The following is a 19,726-nucleotide window of genomic DNA, read 5'->3' as shown; positions in this document are numbered from 1 at the left end:
GACATGCAATTGGAAACACTGGCTTAGAAGTGTCTGGCGACAAAACTGGTAAGAGGACAGGACAGGGAGAGAGAAGGGACCAGGACAAGAGAAAGGAGAAATAGAACAATAAAGGGAAGCAGACATTCCCAAGGACTTGGGCAGGAAGTAAGACCAAAGCATCAAGAGCTCCAGCTGCCTCTAGAAGCCCCAGGCAGCCCGGCAAGAGTTGAGGCTGCCCGGTGACTCCACGGTCACAGAGATGACGCTTCCCAGCCACCCCAGCCCTGCTGAAGGGAGGCAGGCACTGCTCCGTTGTGCTGAACTCTCAGCCCCGGTCCACCAGGGCCAGCTTCATACGATGTGCACAGCGGCACAGAGCCCGTACCCAGCGTCACACCCTGCTGTCGCTCTCTTAAGGTTCTTGATGACTTCTGAACATTTTCTTTTTCATTTTTTCATGTTTTCTGAGCATTTTCTTTTTGCACTGGGCTTCACAAGTTATGGGGCCAGTTCTGGGTCTATCCCTATCCCCATTTTACAGACGAGGCTAGGCAGAGTTTTTCAAGTCCTCACGGCAAGCTCTACCCAAGTCTGCCGGACTCCAGAGGCCACCGACCTCACATGACAAGCATTCCCTAACTCCTTTACCACTTCTACCAAAGAGCCAGAAAACAGCAATTCACGGCAGGGCACATTTCTAAACAGGGCCCTCACCAGCTCGGAGGGCCTCCCCCTGCTCTATACATTAAGGTTTTGAGATAAAAAGAGAACCAATTTTATAATTGTGACAAATCCTTTCAATCTGACTTTCAAGAAAGAGCCTGCCGTAGATGCAGAGCTTGGCATTTCCAAGCCCTGAGTCGCTGCCTATCCAGGGTTCAAATGAGAATTTAAAGATGTAGCTTGGCCCTCTGCTCTGGCCAGCTACGTTCGCAAATTATTAATAAGCTGTTACCAGGGCTGCACTGTCCCAAACACTGAGCGTTACACAAATGTGAATGACCTGTAGCCAGCAGCCCCGTGCGGCCAGGTAGGAGGGAAGAGCCGTGGGTTATGATGTGGCACTTATTTTTCCCTCCTCTGCAGTCCCAACACAGACTCAGGACCAAAATCTAAATGGCCTTCTCTGTGCCAGTTGATATTCTTGGTAAAAAAGAATTTAGGATTAGGGCTTGAGAGGCTAGTGTAGCTGAGTAAGAAAACCCCCAGTTCTGGAGCTGGGCACAAGTGACCACCAGGATGAGCCGTGTGATGCCGCCGGGTGCTCATCTGTAAACCCGTACCCGGGGCCCCAAGGGCGGCCTGAAGACTCGGTGCGGCAGGGCCTCTAGGCCCCTGGCTGGTCTCCCAGCTCCTGCAACAGCCCAGCGTAACTGCTGCCTCATTGAGTGCCTGTTTGCGCTCAGTTCCACCCCGCACCTTTCCCTTGCATTCCACACTTTCCCGGGTCCCCAAGAGTTTGAACAAGGCTCATCCTCTCCTTTGGGGACCTGGCTTTCTGGAAACGGCTGCCTCTCTCCCAGGGTGCCAGCGGCCACAGGACAGGCCTCCCCCTGTGACTCTGGATTTTCTGGGCAGGCCCTCCATGACCCCATTCCCATCTGGATGGCCACTGGGAGGAGGCCCCAATGGCATCCCTTGCTCCTGTTTTCCCTCCTACCCTAGAGAGGAGCTGCTTCTTGCTACTGCCCATCTGAGGATAGTTTCACTCTCTGGTCTCTGAGCTTTTCCATCCCCTACGCAACCAATTCCCTGAAGTAAATCCCTGCTGTCTGAAACACCTAGAGTGACTGCTATTTTTCTACTGCTTAACATCTTAACCTACGCCCGGTGTCCAAGCCACCGGTGCGCGTCACCCAGATAATTTAATGGCCTCCCTATTGTCTTTGTTTCTCAATACAGCAGCCAGAGAAATACTGCTAAAACTCAAGTAGGTCATGTCATTCTCTGCTCAGACTCCAGGGACTTTCCATCCCACACAGAACAAGAGCCAAAGTCGCCATCAGAGTCTGGCCCCTGCTACCTCCATGATCTCATTCTCATTCTCATTCTCATTCTCTCTCTCTCTCTCTCTCTCTCTGCTCCTCACACTGGTCTCTTATGATAACTATGCCAAACATCTCTGGCTCAGGGCCTTTGTACTCCCTCCTCTTGCTGGCAAATTCTGAAGTGACACTTCCCTCACTTCCTTACGGTCTCTACTCCAACCAAGGTCACCTAACCAGAGAGATCATTCCTGACCTCACTGTATAAAGCACAAGTCCATACTATGCCAGCACAATGGGGTTCTCCGGAGGACTAGGCACTTCATCTATCTTTTCTCATTAGATATGGGGCCAGCAAACTTCTGTAAAGGGCCACACAGCAAACATTTTAGGTTTTACAGACCATATGGTCTCTATGGCAACTAATCAACTACCATAAAAGATACATAATCAGGTGGGCATGAATGCACTCCAATGAAGCAGTATTTACAAAAAGAAGATGCAGGCTGGACTTGGCCCATGGGTCATAATTTCCCAACCTCTGGACTGGCCCATTAAGGCAAAGACTTTGTGTAGTCTATTCTCTGGTGCATTCCTAGTGTCTGACATTAAAAAACATATAACACATATTAGATGCAGAAATGACACACAACCTGCATTGATAAAGATTGTGATTATTTTCCCACTACTCTCCCAGAGTAATAAGAACACAAAAGTCATGTATTCTTTTAGCTTAATACAATTGGATTGGAGGGGCGGAATCACCAGCCCAACATTCCTCAAAGTTTTTCATGGAAGGTTAACAGGTGCTACTCGAAAAATTGATTCTTTTTCCAAGAAGTGTGAGAAAGAGTTGGTTAAGTGGCATTCCTTCCTGTAGTACTTATTGGAACCTTGATTATGAATGTGTATTAGGAATCTCCAAGGGGCTAGAAGAAAAGGCCAGGATAGGTAGGGCACTCCCAAGCATACTGCACAGAGAAAGCCCTTCCGCGGAACATCACAACAGGGATTCGGTATAAACACAATGAGGAATGAGTCTATTCTATGGAGAAGTCGAAAGTTTCTGAGGCAAAATCCACACTAGAAGGCCTTTAAGTGTTGGTAGTCTCAGAGCCAACAAGCATGGTGGGTGAGTGCCCTGATCGGAGGGCACTATACACCCTGCCCAGCCTCACTGGCTGGAAGCAGGTCCCCAGAGGATACAATAATTGTTAGCAGGGGCTAACAATAATGCTGGCCCACAACCAAAATAAACAAACTAACAAACAAACAAACAAGACCATCTATTCTCCTGGACAATAGAAAGGCAAATCAAAGAAGAGCTTACATCACTGAGAATGTTGAAGGCTTCATTCAGAGCTATATCCAGCATTCCAATTCCTTTGGCAAACAGTTTATCCAGATGCTCCCTGAAGTGCTGAAATGACAAAGTAGAAAATTCATTAGTGTCTGCACAGTTATGTGAAATGCTAACCCCAGGTGAACAGGCATACACCAAGACCAGTGTGTCTCAGACCAAAATGGTCACAATGTGGTTTTTTTCCTTCAGAATTCAAAACTTAAGAACTTATTCAGTATAAAATTTACCATTCATATGCATTTTTAGTTTTGATCACATTCTAGGGAAAAATTCTTTTAATTCTGGTGAAAAGTACTTAATTTATTTAAAACTCTTACTTTCCTTTCCAGTTTCATCTCCCACAACTCACTCTATACTCTTCTACCCTCAAGTTTTCCGCTCCTGATCACTCCTGAGACTGCGTCCATGCTCTCCTCCCCAGAGAATCCATTCCCCATTCATTTCCTGGCTCTCCTGCCACATCTGGTCCACCTACTTTTGGGACCTCACCTCCATTCCACCTAGGAAAATCTCCTAGACACCCCCATCTCTGAAACTGCCTTAGAATGCTTCCTTAGGGGGGCGCCTGGGTGGCTCGGTCAGTTAAGCGTCTGACTTCAGCTCAGGTCATGATCCCACGGTTCATGGGTTTAAGCCCTGCATTGGGCTCTGTGCTAACAGCTCAGAGCCTGGAACCTGCTTCAGATTCTGTGTCTTCCTCTCTCTCTGCATCCCCTGCTTACACTCTCAAAATAATAAATAAAAATTTAAAAATTTAAAAAAAAAAAAGAATGCTTCTTTAGGACCCCATGTTGCACCCCATGCTCAGATATACCTTGCACTTCAGCACTCAAGGTATGTAACTGCCTGGTTAGATTCTGCCCCCACTCAAGACGATGATGTTCCTGAGACCAGGCATGTCTGGTGGCCTACTCTGTCTGCCATGACGACCACATATCTGATACACAAAGGTGCTCAAACCATCTCCAAGGAGTAAAGAATAAAGACTGGGTCACAAGGTAAGAATTGTGACTATGGCCAGAGAGACACCGACTAGAAATCATAAGAGCTTCAAGGAATTCACAAAAAGGGAACAAGCATCTTCAGAAACATCCCCAAGGCCCATCTGGCCATGTTGGATCCACAAAAACCCAGCATCAGCTGAAGGAGAGTAAAGGGGGCAGAAAGAAGTAAGCCTGGAGCCCATTATGTTTCTGCTTCTCAACAAAAAGGCAAGAGCAGGTCCAGGCACGTGCCCAGGGACACGTGAGCTTGTGGCAAGTCCGCTGACCCAAAACCTGTGTCCACAGTGGCATAGCGCCTGGCATTATTTTCCAATTGACCTGTTCCAAAACCACTGTTGTTCTGCTGAAATGAATTGCTCTCTCCCCAAAGGCATCCACACCCTTGTCTGCAGGAGAAACTGGATGGAGGAGCCACCAGGGGGAACGGGAAGGGTGCGCTCATGGAAAACGTTCACTGGTGATTTCCTGGCTGAGGAATGGCTTTCTTTCTCTTCCATGCCCTGGGACCCATCAATGCCCCAAGCATTCCATCGGCATCCAGATAGTGATATCCATTCATGAAGTGTCTGCCTGAGGGCCTCCAAACCAACCACAGAATAAGAATACCTACAGAGTCCGATCTTAGGACATGCTGAGGGTTCTAAGATGCTACTGTCTCTAAGCCACCACAGGAAGCATCAGGGGCCACTGGTCATGGGAGGGTGGGCTGCAGGTTTGCTGGAAAACTGGACTGGGGGGGGGCGCCTGGGTGGCTCAGTTGGTTAAGTGTCCGGCTTCGGCTCAGGTCATGATCTCATGGTTCTTGGGTTTGGGCCCTGCATCGGGCTCTGTGCTGTCAGCACAGCTAGCTCAGAGCCTGGAGCCTGTTTCAGATTCTGTGTCTCCCTCTCTCTCTGACCCTCCCCTGCTCACACTGTCTCTGACTCCTAAAAATAAATAAAAACCATAAAAAAAAAAAGAAAGAAAACTGGACTGGGAAGTTTTAGTTGGCTCCTCATGGTGATTTAGCTTTAATGACACCCAGATCTAACATGAATCAAGGCTCAACTGAAAGTTGGCTGCTCCTCCTGGACATACTCACATAACCCACAAGACCCCTTCCCACATCCATCCTTCCCTCACAGCAATCCTACTCTCAAGTTCACCAGAGTAGCCCTAGTTACGGAAACCTGCTTCATGACATCTCCTTAGCAAGTAACATGCAACTGCATCCTCACAACAACCCTGTAAGGCTCCATCAACCCACTTGGCAGATGGGAAGAATGAGGCTCAGCACTGTACCCAAATTCACACACCTTGTAGCTGCCTGGCCCAGGTCCCACGCTGATCTGCTTCACCCACTCTAATGCCTTCTTCCTGTTATTCACTGGCTACTTTTTTACTTTTATTTTATTTTTATGCCAAGTACCAGCCATGAGCTCTTAATCTCTACATCTGTGCTGCAGCTGAGTCTATAGGTAACTATCAAGTGGCTTGGGAGTTGGGAGAGAGGAATGCCGAGGGCCAGGGACCCAGTCAAACCACAGGAACCAAACCTTGTGCTTCTCTGTTCTTCTTGCTGGATGCCCCAGGCCCAGCAGGATGCCAAGAGCATGGCACGTCCTTCACAAGCACTCACTGTACAAATCCAGACAGTTACCTGAATCAGAGGAAGCCCAGGAGCCCTGGCTGCAGGGAGCAGGAAGGGATCAAAACAGATCCGTCTGCCTTCTCCAAGAATGGCCGTCTAGGGAAACCTGACTCATAAGTGACAAATGCCCACCAGGAAGGACTTAGGCTCAGCAGGCATCACCTCAGGGAGGTCCCCACATGCCCAGCAGGACACAGAGCATCATGACATGCCCATCACACAGCCTGCAGAGAGGCTGGGCTTGAACCCACCCCAGGTTCACATTGCTGTGGCTAGACCTTGCCTTCACAAGTTCGTTCTATTCATCTGATGTCATTTCTGTCAACTGCATTTAATTGTGCTCGGCCACACAAGTTTACACAGCATTGTTTTTTTTTTTTAATAACATAGCAACCCCGTTTAATTTTTCTTTAATCTGTGTGTGTCTGAATGTCATGTGCAGAAAGACTGCTTCAGGCAATGGATGCTTTTATTGTCGGACACTTAGAGTAAAATGTAGTAACATGTTATGGAATTCCCCTCAATTCAACTTTATAACAAGGTCAGTTCTGACTTTCTTTCTGGTACAAATCTGGTCCCTCTATTACATGGAAAAAATATGTCCCCAGGTTAAGGGTTTCCAAATGACATCATAGATGAAGGACTCTCTTTTTGGGTCTTTCCATCTCATCTCCCTCGTGTCTGGACTCCGTTTGTCCTACTGAATACCTGGACCAAATCTACGTCACCATCCCGGCCTTCTAACCTTCATTTAATCCTTGGCCCACCTCTCGCCCTACACAAAACCGAGGCCTTGCTTTCCAGGGAACTTTCTCCAGCGATGTGGCTCTATTAAGAGCTGCTCTGTCCACTGTGGCAGACAAGAGCTCTATGTAGCCATCTGCATTGCGTTTAAGTAAAATTACCTAAAATTAAAAACTCAGTTGCTTGGAGAACCTGGGTGGCTCAAGGTGGCTAAGCGTCTGACTCTTGATTTCAGCTCATGTCATGATCTCACTATTTTAAGATCAAGTTCTGTGTTGGGCTCCTCACTGACTATGGAGCCTATTTCTCTCTCTCCCACTGCCCCTCCCCTTCTCTCTCTCATTCTCTCTCCTCCCCCCCAAAAAACCAAAACAAATAAACAAAAACAACTCAGTTGCTCAGTCCCACCAGCCTCATTTCAAGTGGTCAATAGCCCCATGTGACTACTGGCTACTGCATTGGACAGTGATGATCAAAGAACGTTTCCTTCATTGCATAAAGTTCTCCTGGACAGCACTTACCTGGAGACACTTGGGCAAGACTGGCCCTTCCTCCTTACCAAGCCACTGATCAAGAGTGAATCAGAGGAAACTAAGGCTTATACCCAGTAGAGGTGGATGACTTTTTGCCTGTTCAAAATCCATTCTCCTTCTGCTGATTTTCCTTCTCCCCCTGTGCCTCATAATTCATATGGTTTGGGTGAAGTTAACATCTCTCTTCCTCCTTCCCAGATCAAGGGGTGAGCCCATTTATTAGGCTTGACCAATTTGTGAATTCCATCCTGAATTTTACCAGGCATCATCAAGCATGGGACTAGGACCCAATCCCCGGGCCTTTTTAAAATGTGGGGAAGAACCTTTCTCTACTGAGATTACTGACAGGTAGGGAACAAGGCTAGGCTGCTGCCAGGAAGAGCTCACCTGAATCAAGGTAACAGCCAACGAGAAAAGAGCCCATAATGGAAGAGGCGAAGTAGAATTATCTGGCTTGGGTCCTAGAACCAGGCACGCCTAGCTTTTTCAGGTATGTGAGCCAATAAATTTGGTCCTTTGCCTGACCAGATCTAGCTGGATTTGGACCTCTTAATTGAAAGGAAAGGACCTTAATGACCACAGCCATCACAATGACTCTGGGTGGAACAATGCCTCCAAAGCCCTCCCCTTGGATTACAAGGATCCCCCTTCATTTCCTCCATCCCCAGCCTCCCCTCTTAAATCAGTGGCATTACACGACATGATTTACCTATGTCCTGCGAGTGTTCCTGCCAGATGGAGTAAGGCACTGCATGGCACGGCCCCGGTGTGTACAGACTTAACGGCCATTGCTTCCACTACTCCTGACCTGGAAGAATTTGCTTAGGAGGAATCCTAACCACGCACACTCCAAGGGTGGTGTTTGGGAAGGAAGGAAGGGGCCGGGCCCACTGCTCTGCAGCCTCTTCAACAATACAAATTTTCTTTTCCCAATTCTCAGCTCTTGTTGCTCTAAGATTCAAAATGTGTCATATTTAATGCAATTACATTATAATCATTGTATACAAGCAATTGGTATATAGACCCCATGGACTCTGGAAGAAAAAAAACCCTAAAATTCAGGAGACTGAGTCCCACGCTGCTACTCACCCTCCCTGAACACCTCAGGAAGACACTGCCTTCAGCTCATTCTTTTTTTTTTAATGTTTATTAATTTTTGAGAGTTAGGGAGAGTGAGTGGGGGAGGGGCAGAGAGAGAGGGTTGGTATAGAGGATCTGAAATGGTCTCTACACCTACACCGACAGCAGAAAGACCACAGCGGGGCTTGAACTCATGAACCATAAGATCATGACCTGAGCCAAAGCTCAACCCACTGAGCCACCCAGGCGCCCCCTTCAGCTCACTCTTCACACAAGGGGTATTGGGCTGACCTCTCACTGATATTACAGGAAAGAAGGCATCTGAATGAAAGAACAGTAATGACAGAGAAATGTGATACTATCTCAATTTCACATTCACTATAAACAAATATTTGAAAAAAAAAATCCTACAAAGCTTCAAACTCCAAAAGCCTTCAATGCCAACTTTCTGGTTTGCAGCACAACCATCTAATAGGCAGTGAAAATGACTTCTTTCGCGCCGTGAGGGCCAGGTTTGATTACATGGAGGAAGACCCGCGGTTGAATTCACCACCAAGACCCGAGTGTGTTCCGGAGCCAGCGACAGAGAACAGAAGGTTCGAGAGTGCGCGGCCAGGAAGACCCGCCACAACGGTGTGCCAGGAGGTAGCCAGTTTCCGTTATTTTTCTAATTTAAAATAAACAATTTATTGGAAATGGTGACAGTTCCACTTTGTTATTACACTTCAGTAAAAGAGGGGGAGGGTGGCTCTTTATCTTTGCTTCGCGCACTCAGGCAGCATATGCTGCTGCTGCCCGGGAAAAGGCCTCGCTTCCAAAGCAATTAGCGCGGCTTTATTCCTGGGCCGATAACCGGGCGCGCCACAGCCTCCGAGCCTGAGTGCCAGCGGGCCCGGCACGGCTGCTTATCTCCGCCAAACAGTCACAACATCCAGGCCAGCGGAGGGTTCTGGAGAAATAACCCTCTCCCTCCACCAGCATTTGATTGCGTTGAGTCAATACTGATACTGCTCTCTGTGATAACAGCAATCATGTTTTCCCTGTGTACATAATTATAACGAATGCTTGAGTCCTCCCAATTAAAAGCAGGGGGCTAATATGACAAGTGGACATCAGGAGACAAAGCCATCCCCCATCCACAGAGCTGGGGTCCAGGCTGGGGGGGACTTTGGGGGAAGGCCAACAACCACCAATCCACAATGCCCATCAAGGTCACTGGCATTCAGCAGACCTGAATTTTACACCCCCCAGTTGTGGAGGAGGGCACTGCAGCACCCCAGCCATGGCTTTGGAACTGCCTCATGCAAGTCCTCCAACAGCAGCCAACACGGGCCCAATGACAACTGTATGCTGGGCACCATGTGTTTTTCAAGCATTATTTCGCCTGATCCTCCTAATACCCCTAACAGGTTCCTGTTGTACCTGTCAGCAAATGGAGGCCCCGAGAAGTGAAATGTTTGCCCAAGACTGCAGAGCAAGCATGAGGAAAGGGAGCCTCAAACTGCGGAGCTCCATACCTGAAACCCTGCACAACACAGCCCCTCCCGACATGGAGAGGTCAGCTCCTGCCTCCCTGACCAAGTACAGTCCTCAGGGGAGGATTGAGTCTGTAGGGTCATGTGCAAAGCCATGATCCTATTCAGGACTGGCTCCGTGGACATGTGGTCTAGGCAGCCACCCACGGCCCCGGGTTTGGTTTAATGCTTTGCCGTCACTGTCTTGAAATTCTTAATGATTTTCCTTTGAATTTGTGACTTGTGAATGAAATCCAATGCACTAAGATCATGCCTGTGAGCAGAGCAGGTATAGGAAGCATGTGTGTGCCCACTGTTCCTTGCTGCCTGTTCATACCTAACATCCAAATGGCCAGGAGCTCAGAATCCTGGGGGACAGCTACAGTGCAGGCCTTTATCAATGTTTGACTTTATTACGTTACTTAGTACGGTGCTGTCAGGTGGCTTAAGGTACTTGTTTACTGACAAACTAAAATTAAGAAGCTCAAAGTGAGGGCGCCTGGGTGGCTCAGTCGGTTGAGCATCCAACTTCGACTGAGGTCATGATCTCACAGTTTGTGGGTTAGAGCCCCGCGTCGAGCTCTGTGCTGACAGCTAGCTCAGAGCCTGGAGCCTGTCTTCAGATTCTGTGTCTCCCTCTCTCTCACCCTTCCCTGCTCGCACTGTCTCTCTGTCTCTCAAAAATAAAAAAAAAACATTATAAAGAATAATAAAAAAAAAGAAGCTCAAAGTGAGGGTACCCTGTACAGGCTCACCCACTTCAGCTCTAGCAATAGTAGACACGGTACCCCTTGCCCTCTAAAACAGGGACCTGGGTCACATCAGTTACATCAGCCTGAACAGACAAGCAAAGACTCACATTCTGATGTCAGACTCATTGACATCTCTGTGGTCCTTGCCACTGAGCTCCAAACGAACACCACAGAGGCCTGTTTCTCAGAGACCCAGAAGGCATCCACACCTGATTTTGACCTAACTAGGATACTCGCCCACAAGATGATTTAGCATAAATATGGACTCTTCATCCTAATATAATTCCCTCTGACAACACCCTTTCAACTCCATCCCCGAGATGACCTTCCCAGGCTCCCGCTGAGTCTGAGAAATCCTGTGGCTGCACTATGCTGCATCTTTTGGGCACCCACAGGTCAGGGACCTCGGGCAGTGCCCACTCAGTACCGTTTACATCCTGTGGCACACATCTCGTGGCCTTGCTACCTCAAAGCCCAGGCTCCAGCGAATCAGACTGTCATTCGATTCCAGCAGGAAAAGTAGACAGTGACATGGTGTTTCTCAAACACAAAAACAGAATGGCCCAAGAGGCTCGCGGTACTAAAGAGCAGGCCCAGCTGTTTGCAATTTGGGGGAGAAAGTACAGATCCTGAGAGGACCCTATCTGAGCCAGTCCTGGTTTCTCCTCAGTGTCGTCTAAAACGAATCGAAGTGTCTGAAGATAGCAGCTGTTTAATGCCCATGCCAAACCGGAGACAAGAGGGAGCTCCCGGACATGAACAACGGACACTACCTCATACCAGGTAGTCGCACTGGCGACAACATCATTTTGAGGGCAATAGCAGTATGTGTGCCAGGTGAGATGGTGGTGAGGAGCCCAGGATTTGCGATTCTTTCAATCAGAAAACACCTGAGGCGGAACAGGGGCTGGAGCAAAGCCATTCGGAGCAAGGCTGTGTCCAGGATGACTCACTGCTGTATCGTGTTAATTCACTATCCTCATTGTTAGGGGTCAAGGGAATGTGCTCAGGGCACCCCTGAGAGACTGAGGAAAGCCACAGCCCAAATGCTACTTGGACAAAAACGCCTGCTTTGTGTCTCCATGCAGTGCGAGGGTGTGTGTATAAACAGTAGGCCTCACCCTCACAGCTTTCTGACATTTCTGAAGGTCCAAGTTCATCCTCTATAAACTTTATGAAAACCTTGATTTGGCTCAGGTTTGCTTCTTAGGGGAGGAATGCTTGCATCAGTTTCAGTGTGCGAGAGCAGACAGAAGTCACCGTTCGAGTTAATTCCAAGCACGGTGCCAAGCTCTGTGGAAGCTTCCGCTCTGAAGAGATATGTATTCATAGGCAGCATCTAGGGAGAATGGAATGCAGATGTGGCCCTGGGGATGCCGAGGACTCATCTTCTCTGAGCTGTCCCCTCCCGGTCAAGCTGACAGTCCTATGCACACAGATGCAAAGCCACAGCCCAGAGTGGAAGGTGATAGATGCTGAGAACACGCATCTGGAGTCACAGCCCAGGGGACGGTGATGGATGTGCCCTGACCCACCCCAAGCTCGCCCGTTCAGTGACAGCAACAGTCATTTCTGGGACAGCCTGGCAATGACATGTGACCTGATGAGTCAACTACATGAGAACTTTTTTTTGTAGAATCACTTGGAAGATTTTCATAGTTTTGTAAAACTTGTACTCAATTAAGATGTATTTGTTTCAATGATCTCTGTAATTTGCCAAATTAATTACATACGGATATCAAACTCATCTGAATGGAAATCTGTGAATAAACAAATATGCTGCATGGCATTGTGATCTTTTTCTTTTAGGGACTTATCAACATTGACCAGTCCCCTACTAATGAAAATTTAGTTTTTCAGGGTCTTATTATTTCAGACCTTACTACAGTAAACACCGAGTACACACAGCAAAGTGACACAATGCATATGTGCATATTAATACCAATATAACAGCTCACAGAAAGGAAGTTATTAGGTCAATAATTTCTTCACTTATACCATGCAGGGTTACAATGAGAATTTAATGAGATAATCAGACAAAGTGCTTAATACTTATATACTAAGCAGTCAATAAAGGTTAAGTCGTATCAGTAGGGCACCAAAGGCACTGTATTTTGAGGCTATGAAAGTATCCAAATCAACATTCTAAAAGCAAAAACGAAATCCCCCTGCAAGTGTGCCTATAGCAAAAGGAAAGTCGTTGGCTCCTATAAGGGGAGGACCGGGAGCAAGGACTCAATGATGCACTGCACACTAGGCCCCTCTGCATCTATCTCCGGGGGCCGCTTGGGTTTGTTCTACAACCTGGCTCCTGACCACACAGCTGCCTACATCCCTGGTGTCACACTTTCCTGGCTCAGTCTGCCCAGTGGCCAGAGCTAAGGTTGCCAGCTTATGAATGCCCAATCAACTTGGAATTTCAGATAAGCAACAGAAAATACTCTAGAAATGTATCCAATGTTTATCTGAAATTCAAAGTTAAGTGGGTGCTCTGTTTATTTGCTTTGCCAAATCTGGCACCATGACACCAGACCGAGTTCCACAATATTTTTATCAGAAAAGTCCCCAGAAACACACGGATTAGGTTATGTACCTGGGGCTGAGCCAATCAGGTGGCCAGAGAATGGGACCATTGACTTACCCAGGTTTGGATCATGTGCCCATTTCTGAACTTGAGGTTGTAATAGCAAGCACTGGGGAAAGTCCTATCTAAATTTCACCAAACGGGTTCGGTAAAGATGAGGGACTTCAATGACAGGAGGGAAGAGGGGGTGCTGGACAGATAATAACTGCAGCACAGGGGATGGATAAGCAGTTTGTGGAAGAGGTGCAGCCCTTCACTGGCTTAGTCCACGTTCTCAATGTACAGGGAAGCCAAGATGTGCACGACGTGTGTGTGTGTGTACACGTGCGTCTACACACACACACACACACACACACACACACACAGTTTCCACAGTGAGCAAGGTCTTTGCAGCATTTTGACAGGAAACACATCCAGAGAGGAGATAAGCAAATGGTAGCTTTTCCAGAGAAAATCACAATATGCCTCTAAAAAGTTAAAGGATTTCTAGAAAGTAGGTGGTCCTGTGAATGGCTTGAGGTCTAGCAGAAAGAATGCCTGAGACAGAAGAAAAGCCATTAGTGCGGATAACTAGTATTTATTGCGTGCTTTCTACACACCAGCCCTGGCCTAAGCACTCACGAGTAGTGTGTCCTTCAAGCCTCACGACAGCCCCCAGTGACACTGCATTCTTGGTACCCTCATTGTATAAATGGAGAAACAGATTCCGATGGTTCACGTCATTTGACAAGATCTCACAGCTAATAAATGTCAGGGCTGACATTTAAATCTAAAACATTCTGTCTTTAAAATATATACTTCCCCCCAACCCCCAAAAACCTTTTTATTACAGAATTTCCAATTGTCAGCTCATGGTGAATCTTATTTTATCAATATCCCACCACCACTTTCCTCTATCTCCTTTATGGGAGCCATCTCCCAGATGGCCCCCAATGACCCTCCCCTCCCTCCTGATAGTCACGGTCTTGCATGGGGTCCTCCAGGGCTGTTGGGCTGTGATCCAGAATTGGGCTCTGTGACCAAGAGAATACAGCAGTGACGGTACGCCGCCTGCAAGGTTAGGCTGTAAATGACACTACGGCTTCCAGCACGTTTGCCTTCCCAATCTCCGTTGGATAATGCACTCTAGGGAGGCCAACTGCTTTGACAGAAACAGCCCTATGGATTGCCCACTGAAACAAGCTTCCAACCAACAGCTATAAGAGAACTGAGATCTCTTCCCAACAACCACATAAATGAGTTTGGAAGTAGACCTTCCATCCTAGTCAAGCCTTCAGATGATCACAGCCCTTGGTCAACACCGTGCATGCAATCTTATGAGAGACCCCGAGACAGATCCATCCATCCTCCGGCATCCCCGACTCTCAGAAACTGTGTGAGATAATAAATGGTTTTTGTTTTAAGCCATTAAATTTTGGGATGATTTGTTCTACAACAACAGATAACTAATAACACCTTCATCCAGATTATTGTGAAGCACACCCCAGACATCACATTATCTCATTTCTGAATATGTCAGTATAATAGATGTCTCTTAAATAAAAGGACTAAAAGCAAAAGCCTAATAGTCATTCCATATTGTGTCAATCACAGCCACAGTTTGAATTAGGATCCCAATAAAGTCCCCACCTTGTGCTTTGTTGAGAAGTCTCTTAAGTCTCACAGGCTAGAGTTCTCCCTTCATTATTTCTGTCACACTTTTTCGTTAAAGAAACCAAGTTATTTGTCATGAACAGTGTCTCAGAATCCACATTTCACTGATTGCCAATCTGAGGTGTCATTTAACATGTTTCTCTGTCCCCTATATGTTAGTGAATTGAAGTTTAGGTTTAGATGCTTGATCAGATTCAGGACTGACTACTTATGGATGGATGGCTATATTTACTTCATATATGCTATTGTTACTTCCCTCAGACAAATGTCTGATAGTCTTGTGATGTTGACAGCCGTTGATGCTCAATGCCTAGATTAATTCACTAGGGGCCACATTTCAGTTCTATCAGCCCTCAACATTTATTAAAAATTCCTAGAAATTTCTAGAAAAAAGTTCTCCTTCCTGCACTTTATTGTATGTGTGTGTGTGTGTGTGTGTGTGTGTGTGTGTGTGTGTATGAGAGAGAGAGAGAGCACACTGGGGAGAGGGGCAGAGGGACAGAGAGAGAATTTCAAGCAGGCTTCAAGCTCAGTGCAGAGCCTGAGGTAGAGCCCAATCCCATGACCCTGGGGTCATGACCTGAGCCAAAATCAAGAATTGGATGTTTAACCAACTGAGCCACACAGGCATCCGCTTCTTGCACCATTTAGCCGATTGAGGAAGCATTTATAGGAAAGATGGATAAATGCTTGCTAATCTTCATTTGTTTATTGGTTTTCAAAACAGTGATTGGACCAAACGTGACCCTCTCAGTTTTTTTAGTATCATTTTGAACTTGCGGTTTTACCGATATTTATTATCAGCATGGATTATAACATACACCATGTGTTTCAATCTGTTAGTTTTTTAGGGAGAGATGCTAAACGCACCCCATTCTCTGGTCAGTGGAAGCCTCTTCCCTGTAGCATTTGCAACCAAGTCCTTTCACAAAAATTCAGTTTCCTGCTCTCACAATGGGCAACATGTGCCAGGCTCATCTCGTTCATTTTCTGCCCCAACCTAGAAAAGCCATTTCCTCAAGGAGCCAATAAACCCCCCTTTCTTAACCATTCATACTCCACAGTGTCTCTGTTTGTCTTAGGTAACACCTGGGTAATGAGAGGAAAGGAAGGACATAAGAAAAAGCAAAAATGGGCTGACTGAAGAGTCAGAGAAGGAGCAGTCATGTGAGAAGCTCATGAAGGGCATAAAATGTAGTATGAATCTCACTCCAATAACAGAGCAGCTCATGATCAAGACTCCTTGAAATTTCACAAACTATACTTGATCAATTAAGCAAGAGCAGATCTGGTGTACAGACAGCAGTCAGGAAGTAACACCAATGTATGCAAGGGAACAAGAGCCATCGAGGGAAGTCTTACAGTAGTTGGATGGTGCAGAACAGGAGCACTGAGGGAAGGCCCAGAAGTTAAGTAGGCAAAGACAAGTAGACTAGGACATCAGAGTTGTAGGCAAAGAAACAGCATGTACTAAGATCCTGTGGCAGGAAGAAACTGAGCACACTTAAATGATTCTAATAAAGCCACTGAGCACAGAGAGGGAAAAGAAACTTAGGCCTGGAGAGCCAGGAAGGAGCCAGACATGGTAGGAACTTATAGGCAACATCCAAGACCGTTTTTAATAAATTATTACTTAGAGCTTGTTAAGGATCTGGACTCGGAACTAAGATAGAATGACCTAATATGGAACAAGAAGCCTTTCCCAAGGACTCCCAGATCAGCAGCAGGAGGGGTGTGAGAGCAAATCAAAGCACAGACCTCACAGAAGAGGTGACAGAGGCCCAGGGCCATTCACACACTGAAAACCAAACTGCAGTAATCCACAGGAAATGGACACATGGGTCCTCATCACAGGACACGAGGTCAGCACAGAGCTTTATAGATAACACGCATGCTCTCTTATCGCAGGAAATTTAAGATTCAGTCACTGGCAAGGTAAACAAAATAGCAGAAGAAATCTCTCCAGCAAAGAATTTTAAGACATGTGAATAAAGGAGCCTTTTTTTTTTTTTTAAGATTCACTGTCATTGTAAGATTAAAGATACACCTCTTTTAAATATCCAAGGTGTTTTTCCCAAGGAAAATGCCTCTTTTACAAATGTGCGGTCTACCTGACAGGTAAAAATGTAAATTAATAAACATGTATATTATAAGAAACGTTGTGGCTCAAAGTCACAGATGAACAGAATTATCAACTATGCTCAATTCTACTACTTTGGTCTCTTTACTGGGGACAGTCTCATAATGTTCCTCATTTGTATCCACCTGCGCCAGTCACCCATGCTGCTCGTCTTCATGTCCAGCCACGGAGGCACTGAGACCACTCCCTGTGTCTGCCAGCCCCAGGGGCTGTGGGGTCCGTCCTCCGCACACAGGTGCCTGGAGAAGGCAGGGTTGTGCCATGTCCTGTCTGCTGCTGGTGCGCCAGTCAGCTGCTCAAAACCAGGTTCTCCAGGGGCATCTGGGTGGCTCAGTAGGTCGGGCGTCTGACTTCGGCTCAGGTCATGATCTCACAATCTGTGGGTTCAAGCCCTGCATCAGGCTCTGTGCTGACAGCTCAGAGCCTGGAACCTGCTTCTGATTCTGTGTCTCCCTCTCTCTCTGCCCCTCCCTCACTTGTGCTCTGTCTCTCTCTCTCAAAAATAAATAAATGTTAAAAAAATTTTAATAATTGATAAATAAATAAATGAAAACAGGTTCTCCACACTGAGGGTTGCTGGCGGAGGTATTGGGTGGGGGTATGGGCTAAATGGTTAATGGGTATTAAGCACTTGTTGGGACGAGCACTGGGTTTTAGGGGTCAGTGATGAATCACTAGATTCTATCCCTGAAATCGTTATTGCATTGTATGTTAACTAACTTGGATTAAAATTTTTAAAAATTCATTAATTAAAAATTAAGAAAAAAAAGGTTCTCTGGTGGTGATCAGCCACTGGGCATCTGTCCACTAATTAGCTTGCCATTTGCAACTATGTGCATGGAACTAGAGGGTATTATGCTAAGCAAAGTAAGTCACTCAGAGAAAGACAAATACCGTATGATTTCCCTCTTGTAGAATTTAAGATACAAAACAGATAAACATAAGGAAAGGGAAGCAAAATAAATATAAATACAGAAAGGAAGACAAACCATAAGAGACTCTTAAATACGGGGAACAAATGGAGGGTTGCTGGAGGGGTGCTGGGTAGGGGAAAGGACTAAATGGGTGAGGGGCATTAAGAAGGACACTTGTTGGATGAACACTGGATGTTATATGTAAGTGATGAATCACTAAATTCTATTCCCGAAATCATTATTATATGTTTACTAACTTGGATTTAATTTAAAACAAAAATGCCATGTGACTCTGGGGTACCTGGGTGGCTCAGTGGGATAAGCAACTGACCCTTTGTTTTGGCTCAGGTCATGATCTCAAGGGTTCATGAAATCAAGTCTTGACTCAGGCTCTGCAATGACAACACAAAGTCTGCTTGTGTTCTCTCTCCCCCTCTCGCTCTCTCTCCCAAAATAAATAAACTTAAAAAAAAAAAAAGAAATGTCATGTGACTCAAAATCCCAGTTCAGCTCCTTGTAACTCTCATACGGGAAATGCCACGCACACAGCACAATTTTAATGTATTTAATCCAGTCTGGCTGTGTCCATACTTCGCCCTGGCTCATGGTGCCTTAGAAGGAAAGCTCTCAAAGGTTATTGCTACAGGAGGCTCGTCCGGGCCACGTGATCAGGTCCCCAGATGCATCCCTCACCTACACATTCTTCCCTGTGCTCTGGGATGAGACCGGGCTGTCCCACACATCATGACCACATGTTTGCAAAGAATGACAATGCTACTTTTTGGTGAAGGAAAACCATGAAAGGCAGGTATTAGAGGCAGTTGAAAAGAAGATCCATATGTAGGCTCTGAAAAAACTCCAGAGCACAGAAGCCAGTCACATCTAGTCTCTCAAATGCAGAGTATTCAAACAAGCCTGCGTAAATTCTATCACACACCCTCCACTGGATCAGAATCTTGAGTTGAGGCAAGGTATGGACACAGACTTTTTTAGAAGTATTATATGTGGCTATTCTATGCACTTTTGATGAAAATCTGTTGTTTTTAAACATGTAAAATTTAAACGAGCAGCTTATACTGAAAAACAGACAAAAACGACAAAGTAAAGTGTAGGGTACTTATTACAATAGTTGTAAACTACTTCTAACAGCTATCAGGGGTTAAATTGCCTTCCCAAAAAGATAGGTTTAAGCCCTAACCTCTAGTTCCTTAGAACGTGACCTTATTTGGAAATAGACCTATTGCAGACGTAATTAGTTAGGATGAGGTCATTAGGATGAGTCCCTAACACAGCCTGACCAGTGTTCCTTATAAGAGACACAGACACACACTGGGAGCGAAAAGACAGCCTTGTGAGGATGGGGGCGGGGACCAGAGTGACTCATGTAGCTACAAGCCAAGGGCACCAAGGCTTGCTGGCCACCATCACAAGCTAGAAGAGGAAGGAAGGAGTCTCCCCTTCTGGCTCTAAAAGGCTCCTGGCCCTGCTGACACCTTGGTTTTGGACTTCAGCCACTAGACCTGTAAGACACAATGAAGTTCTGTTGTGTCAAGGTACCCAGTCTGCGATACTTTGTCACAGCAACCCTCGCAAAAGAACGCAGTGCCATTTCCCAAGCTGTCAACCACAAATCTTATTTGATAAAATGGTGCTCCTAGAAAAAGTTTGAAAATGCTATAAAGTGAATTATCTAATGCTTCTCTAGAGTCACAACCCATGTATTTTAAAAGGCTCTGGGCAGTCTTGCAGCAAAGAAATTTATTTAAATTTGTTTAATCTGTCATCTTTTTTATTTGATCACAAAACCCCCACCTCCCTGTTCCCCATCAGCACATCTATGCATATCCT

The 19,726-nt window shown here is 46.3% G+C and overlaps 1 protein-coding gene across 1 annotated transcript in view; it reads right to left on the bottom strand.

Moving 5' to 3' along the window:
* Positions 1-19,726, bottom strand: part of CACNA2D3 (calcium voltage-gated channel auxiliary subunit alpha2delta 3) — an 833,443-nt gene that overhangs the window by 384,450 nt on the left and 429,267 nt on the right. The window contains exon 12 of the mRNA XM_029917881.1: positions 3,298-3,387. Coding sequence (XP_029773741.1) covers positions 3,298-3,387 — 90 coding nt within the window. The remainder of the gene's footprint in view (positions 1-3,297; positions 3,388-19,726) is intronic.

Source organism: Suricata suricatta, chromosome 12, assembly GCF_006229205.1.
Source record: "Suricata suricatta isolate VVHF042 chromosome 12, meerkat_22Aug2017_6uvM2_HiC, whole genome shotgun sequence".
Classification (NCBI taxonomy): Eukaryota; Metazoa; Chordata; class Mammalia; order Carnivora; family Herpestidae; genus Suricata; species Suricata suricatta.
This window is presented reverse-complemented; position numbering and strand designations above follow the sequence as displayed.